Source organism: Miscanthus floridulus, chromosome 11 (genome assembly GCF_019320115.1).
Source record: "Miscanthus floridulus cultivar M001 chromosome 11, ASM1932011v1, whole genome shotgun sequence".
Lineage (NCBI taxonomy): Eukaryota > Viridiplantae > Streptophyta > Magnoliopsida > Poales > Poaceae > Miscanthus > Miscanthus floridulus.
In genome coordinates this window covers 62,861,604-62,869,010 of record NC_089590.1, presented here as the reverse complement: position 1 = coordinate 62,869,010, position 7,407 = coordinate 62,861,604, and the positions used below count along the sequence as shown (strand labels likewise).

The window sequence follows — 7,407 nt, the reverse complement described above, 5'->3', positions numbered from 1 at the left end:
GAGTTTTGTTTATGGGCATGCCAAGACGATGATGTCCGACATAACTCTAAGCATGCATGTAATCCCTCTCATGGATGTTCCATATGGTTTTCTTGATTTTGGCGTAATCTTGTTCGAACATTGATTGAATTCCCAATCTATCAATACCTCCTAATCACTGTCAGCATGTAGACCTGTCCAAAAGCGCATAATAGCACTAGCATGACACACTATTTATGCAGGATTGTGAATTAATTTGCACTCAAAGCAGGCCTTATTTCGGGCTTTTCCAAATTGCCCAGCAGGTGGCAACGATGCCAAAAACATAGAGCCATTTCTTGCACCATTTCCAACACTGTTGAGGAGAGCTGGGAATATCATTAGCACCAAGCTAAGGCAACTATGGTCCAAACTATTTTAGCTACACTGCAAGAGTAGAATAGATGAGCAATGCTTTCAAGTTGATTACAGAAGTAACATGATGGATCCCCCTTCCACTTCCTTTTTATCATGTTGTCTTTAGTAAGAATGGCATTATTCTCCAATAAGCCACATGAAAATCTTGATCTTTGTAGGAACTTTTCAAGATGTATTTATACGAGGAGCCTGCTTCATTGCAAGTCAGTGCATCATACATGGATTTGACGGGAAAAAAACTCCCCCTTTTTACCGAGCCTCCACCCTATGATATCCTCATCCGCATGTAGTTTAAGTTTGACCAAAATTATATAAAAGTTCACTAACAATTATAATAAAAATAAATACCATTAAATTAATTATGAAATATAGTTTCATAATAAACTTAGTTGGAGACATAATTGAATAATATCCACTGTCGGTTAAAGTTAAACTAGTTTGACTTCCACGCATCTCATAATTGCATTTTTTTAGTGAACCCATGGAGCATCATTTAAAATGTTGTCCCAATCAATACGTTTCCAATCATACCCAGTAGGCCCCGGTTGCAACTTTGCAAGGCTTCGTCACCACTTCAGCGTCACCCATTTTGCCGGAATGCGGAATCAACTCTTTCTTTTCGAAAGGCGATACACACACGAAGCTCCTGGAACAGGACGGATCATGCAATGCAAGGACGAGTCGACGCACACATCCAACTATGATACTATTCTTGTGTGCAAGTGGGTATGAGCTTTCACGGTTTCTGGTGCCGACAATGTACGGCATGCAGGCAATCAGGCGTAATTAAGATGGTTAGGAAGTAGGATATTTTTCTTGCCTCATAGTATCAGCTTCTGGTAGGATATTTTCTTGCCTCATAGTATCAGCTCGTAGAATTTTGATTATAATATCAGAATTCTATTGGATTTTATAAAATATAATTTTTACATTAAATTTACTAGCAAATGTGGTTGTGCATTCTGCAACAAAACCAATTGGCGGGCGACGTTGCCATCGACAGTGAGACGTCTATAGTAACTTCGTTAATCTCGATGATTTGTCGGTCCAGTCTTCGAAGACGCTCATATGGGTATGATTTGCGTGCGTGCCTATGTTGTACTTCGGAATCGCAAACAAAAAAGAAAGAAAGAAAAGTCTACTACACTTAAATTTCAGTCATTCCTTCTGGTAGGATATTTTTCTTGCCTTATAGTATCAGCTCGCAGAATTTTGATTATAATATCAGAATTCTATTGGATTTTATAAAATATAATGTTTACATTGCATTTACTAGCAAACGTGGTCGTGCATTCTGCAACCGAACCAATTCGCGGTCGACAGCTCGAACAGGATGGATCATGCAATGCAAGGACGAGTCGACGAACACATCCGACTATGATACTATTCTTGTGTGCAAGTGGGTATGAGCTTTCACGGTTTCGGGTGCCGACAATGTACAGCATGCAGGCAATCAGGCGTAACTAAGATGGTTAGGAATATTGAGATTCTGGTAGGATTATTTTTCTCGCCTCATAGTATCAGCTCGTAGAATTTTGATTATAATATCAGAATTCTATCGGATTTTATAAAATATAATTTTTACATTAAATTTACTAGCAAACGTGGTCGTGCATTCTGCAACAGAACCAATTGGTGGGCGACGTTGCCATCGACGGTGAGACGTCTATAGTAACTTCGTTAATCTCGAGGATTTGTCGGTCCAGTCTCCGAAGACGCTCATATGGGTATGATTTGCGTGCGTGCCTGCGTTGTACTTCGGAATCGCAAACAAAAAAGAAAGAAAGAAAAGTCTACTACACTTAAATTTCAGCCATTCCTTCTGGTAGGATATTTTTCTTGCCTCATAGTATCAGCTCGTAGAATTTTGATTATGATATCGGAATTCTATTGGATTTTATAAAATATAATTTTTACATTAAATTTACTGTCGTGCATTCTGCAAAAGAACCAATTGGCGGTCGACAGCTCCAATACTGGTTGTCATAGTCGACTTTGATCGTGGAAGAAGGGGGGCCAGATCCGGGCTTTTCCTCGTCGTCGCAAAGACGAACGTCACTACCTCCAGCCTCCAGGCACCAGCGTGACAGATTCCAGTGCCCAGCGGCCGTCCAGCTCGACGCACACATCCTGACATCCACATCGGACAATGATGCGCTTGCGTGCAAGTGGGAGCGAGCTTTCCCGGTACCTACAACTCTATTTCGTGAGGATTGGTCGGTATGCTTAGATGCCCGTTTGTATTTTTCACAGCAATGATTTAAGAGCCTGACTAGAATCAGAAAAAAAAAGCGGCTCCACAAATGTTAACGACCAGATAATCCGGCGAGTTTTCCTTTTTGAAAACAATATTTTGGCAACTTTCTTCTTTTAGAAAACTACTACAAAACTATAACCACACAACTTTTGTGCATACCTCCTCTGTCCCTGAATAAATAGATTCCTAGAGTTGTTTTAAGTCAAAGTTTTAAACTTTGATCGAATTTCTAGAAAAAGATGTTAAGATTTATAGTATCAAATTAGTTTCATTAGATTTATCATAGAATATATTTTCATAAGGTGTTCATTTTATGTCATATATGTTGTTACTCTTTGATATAAAATTAGTCAAACTTAAAAAAAAAGTTTGACTGCCACGGATTCTAGGAATTGATTTATTTAGGGATAGAGGAAGTAATATTTTGCATCATATAACTTATCACCCACAATCCACAACCGATAATCATCACGTTTTTAATATAATTTTATTTTATAGACAATTTATCATGACAACTTTTCTACATGAGTTTTAAAACCCAACTTTTGTTCATAATTATCGATAGACAAACTTATGTAACAATTTACTAACATAACTTTTTAGCATAACTTTTATATAATAAATTTTACAAATAAGGTAACTTAGAAACATTATATATATATATATATATATATATATATATATATATATATATATGGAACTTATCTAGCACAACTTTTTAACATAATTTGTTCTCGACAAATTTGACCTAAAAAATTAGTATATGTAGGAGAAATGTGTACATTAATATGATAAAAAGGAAAAGAAAAGGAAGGAAATAAAAATAAAATGAGAGACAAAAGAAGAAACTGTATAGACGCTCGGGGACCACGACCATGGTCCACGGAATGGTTCACTCGAAGCTAAAGGGCTGCTATATTAGATTTGTGAGAAAGGAGGTTCAGGGGCGATGCATGCGGTGGTATAGATTCTACAGTTCTATTGGTGCAAAATGTATTCAAGAATTGCAATGGAACATATAGCTTGTTGCATGGTCACTTAAAATCTATAATTTGGAGATGTATTTAACGACCATGAACGTTCCAATATGCTTTGTCAAACTCTGTCGCCACAGAAATCTAAGTCGTATGTATTTGGTTGGTGACTCAACGGAGCCGGCCACGAGAATATGTAGTTTAAAACGACAAGATTCTCTCCACAGACTATGGTGGCCATTTTCAGAGCCACAACAGTGGCGTTGCCGCAGGTGCAGCGTGGGTCACAGTGGCCTACAACCAAACCGCTCATACGATCAACCAAACAATATTCTTTTTTGACCGATGCATGCATTTAACTTGCTTCTACTTAGACTGACTCCAGCGGACTACCCAAACCTAAAAATAAGTCTTGCACAGTGTTTTTTCTTATCGAATACCGGTTCCAACGGCTGACCCATCCACGCCACGCATTTTGCCTGCCGGCCCAAACGAGAGACAAAAAAGTGTCGCCTCTCTCCTCGCTACGCAAATCTCCGAGCGGAGTCTGCTGCACCTTCTTCTCCGCGCGCGACCTCCACCGACAAGCGCACGCAACCTCCGCCGGCTAGCACGAGCACCGCAGGGGACGGGTCTGCGCCACCAGAAGCTCTGGGCGGTGGCGCTGTCGATGAACGCCGGCGCGACCGTCACGGATCTGAGGAGAGGGACAACCGGAGAGGGAGGGGCAGCTCGGAAGCCAGAGAGGGAGGGCCCGCGCCTGCAGCTCGATGGGATGGCCTTGTCGTGGCCGCCGGTCGCGTCGCAGGGGCTGTACCCGCCGGAGCTAGGGCAGGGGGCACACTCGGCTGTGCTCGCCCCGCACCCGCCGGATCTGGGCAGCCGGCGCAGGGGCATCTCGCGCCATCCATGGGAGGGACAGGGGAGGGGAAGGAGCTCATGCCGTCCATGGGGCCTCGCCGGAGGTTCACGTGGACCTCCGCTGAAGTCACCGGTGAAGGTTGGGCACCACCGCTGGCCGGGAGGAGCAGCTCTGGCGCCGTCACACGTCAGTGAAGTCCGGGGCGCTGCGCGCCGGTGAAGGGTGAGCGCCGCCCCGCGCCGGTGGCCGGTGAAGGCTGGGCGCCGCCGCTAGCCCAGGCCCGGACGCGAATCTCCTCTTCGCGAGACGCAGCGGACGGGACTCTGCTTTTGCGTCGCCGTTGGAGAGGTCTGAGTTATGGGTGCATTACCTTTCCCTGTACGTACCCCAAAATCGGAAATAGGTGTCGTATTTAGGTCTCCCTTGTTGGAGACGGTCCTATGCACGATACAATGCGGCATGATAAAAGCAAAGCAACCAAACTTTATTATTCCAGCTAACTAAAACACAATGTGCACGACGACAAACTTTATTATTCCAGGTAACTAAAACATATTAGAAACTGTAAAAACCACAGTGCGTGAAGCCGGTTCACGAGACACGCACACTCACTCACAGCCACGTTACGTCTAAAGAGTAAACTGAAGACACACGGACACGCACGTACGTAAGGCGGTGACCGCGCGCCACAGCAGGGACGGTGACGCGCAACGCCAACAAATAACAGCAAACGCAAACAGACCGGCCGGCAGCCGGCAGGTCGATCATGCTGCTGCAATGCTGCATGCAGTGCAGCTAACCGGATTGGAGCCGGCCAGCCGGCGGGGGGCTGCCGGCTAGCAGATCCGCTTGCAGTGGCACTTGCTCACTATGCCGTGCCACTTGCACTCGCCCGACGGAAAGTCCTCCGTCTTGCAGACGTTCTCGCAGTTGCTCTCGCTCAGGCAGGCGCCGACGAACTTGTGGCTCTGCGAGAAGCAGTGCCTGTGCCTCGCTTCAGCCACCCTCGTCGTCCCCATCTCTGCGCGAATAAAATTAAGCAACGGCGGTGCACGCCGTGCTACATGTCAGAACGAAACAAGATTCATGCTACTACAAACAGTACGGCACGAGCTAGCTAGCGCGTGCTATGCAGGACATGCACCTGAGGCGGCGAGCAGCAGCAGGAAGACGACGACGGATGCGACCATGCGGCTGGAGGTCGACGCCATCCTTTGACACTGAACGACTGAACTACACTACTTTGACGGCTTTTGTCAACAGAGAGCGGGAGACTGGCTGGACACCTCCAGATGCAATTCCAACTGGATTACTGGAATGACCGGCACGACGACGGGTCGGGGTTTACATAGGGCTTTAGGCCTAGCTAGAGGCTAGAGTTTGTTGGAAATCCAAGTCCCGTATTTGTTTAATTTTCGCCAATACTCCCTATGATGGATCGAATCGAAAGCTGAGTCAGCACATTTTTCTAATGCAACATTGCAACCTGGTCGGTGCAAAGTTTGGAGCTTTGCTCGTCGTGTCCCGACAATCTTGTCTCGGGCCTCTCGGCACAAGTGAAATTGCACTGCTCACAGTACGGGTGCAGAAAAAAAATGAATTTGTGCGCCGATGTAGAGGTGGCGCATCAGTGCATGCGTGGATGTCTGTGGAATGTAGGGGCCGTTTGGTATGGCTCCCAGGGCAGCTCCTAGAGCCGTTTTTCAGCTTCGATTACCAAACGGGTTTAGGAAAGTGATCCTCGCGCGGAGCGGCCGTGAATTGCGCTCTTACAGCGCGGTTTTGGCAGGTGAAGCCAAAAAAATGCAGCTCCCATCGGCTCTATGTCAGGCGCGCGTGGGCCCATAGTGTATTTGGTCGTGGATGCCCCTGCCTTCTTCTTCCTTGCGCGGCGAGGCGGCCCCTTGGAGGACGCGACGGCGAGCTGCGTCGGAGCGCAAGCACGGGCCGCAATGGTGAGGCGCCGTCGGAGCACGAGCGCAGGCGCGCGCATCCCCTGTGGATCCTCCGTGCGAACGCCAAGACGAGTTAGAGGTGAGGGAGGTCAGGATTCGGAGAAACGCTGCGAGGAAGAGGAAGAGTGCAGGCGTGCGTCCGTTCTCCGTTGCCTGGTGGAGAAGATAAGAACGACGAGGAGACTGAGAGGAGGAAAGGTACGTTGAATGTGAAGACAAGGATGAGGAGAGGGGGAAAATAAAGTGAGAAAGAAAATAAAGAAATAAAATAAAAAATAAAAGGAGGGTGTTATAGACATTTCTCACTCTAACCTGTTTTACCGAATGATAAAGAAATAAAATAAAAAATAAAAGGAGGGTGTTGTAGACATTTCTCACTCTTCAACCATCAGATAACCTGTTTTACCAAATGATCCAAAAACTGCTTTAACTCTCCCAATAAATCTACTCCACTAGTAAAGTCACAGCTAAATCTGTTTTAGCTAGAGCCGGAGCTCTACGGTAGTGCGTTAGATTGAGGAAAGGGGCCAAGGGTCGCGTGTGCGTATGAAGTGTGATAGTGCTTGGCAGGCTACGGATCTAGGGGTAGCATCACCGACCAGACAAAGCTACTGTTTGATAGTACTTTAATGGATGAACGGTCCACGTGAGCAGCGATTTGAGTTGTTGATTCGCTGTATCTGTATCCAACTTAATCCCTATGTATTAGAATAATTTAGACAGAAAAATTAATTAATTTTTATTTAATTTACTTTATTATATATAGATTGAGGTGAATGTTGGAGCCAAATTTACTGCGGGACTTGTTTGGATATATATGTATTCACCTCCGTCCATGTAAGTTGGAGTAGATTGAGGTGGATTGAGTAAATTCCACCCCACTAAAACACACATGGACTGAGATGATACACGTCAACCCAAACAAGGTCCCATTACGTATAAATTGAGGTAGATATAAGTGGA

General features: G+C 45.3%; 1 protein-coding gene across 1 annotated transcript; it reads right to left on the bottom strand.

The window, feature by feature from the left end:
- Positions 1-4,956: 4,956 nt before the first annotated feature.
- LOC136493973 (defensin-like protein CAL1) lies at positions 4,957-6,075 on the bottom strand. Its single transcript, XM_066490103.1, has 2 exons — positions 5,634-6,075; positions 4,957-5,510 (listed from the first exon to the last, which is right to left on the bottom strand). Exons 1-2 carry the CDS (start codon positions 5,698-5,700, stop codon positions 5,326-5,328), a joined length of 252 nt encoding a protein of 83 aa, XP_066346200.1. The 5' UTR covers positions 5,701-6,075; the 3' UTR covers positions 4,957-5,325.
- Positions 6,076-7,407: the final 1,332 nt, after the last annotated feature.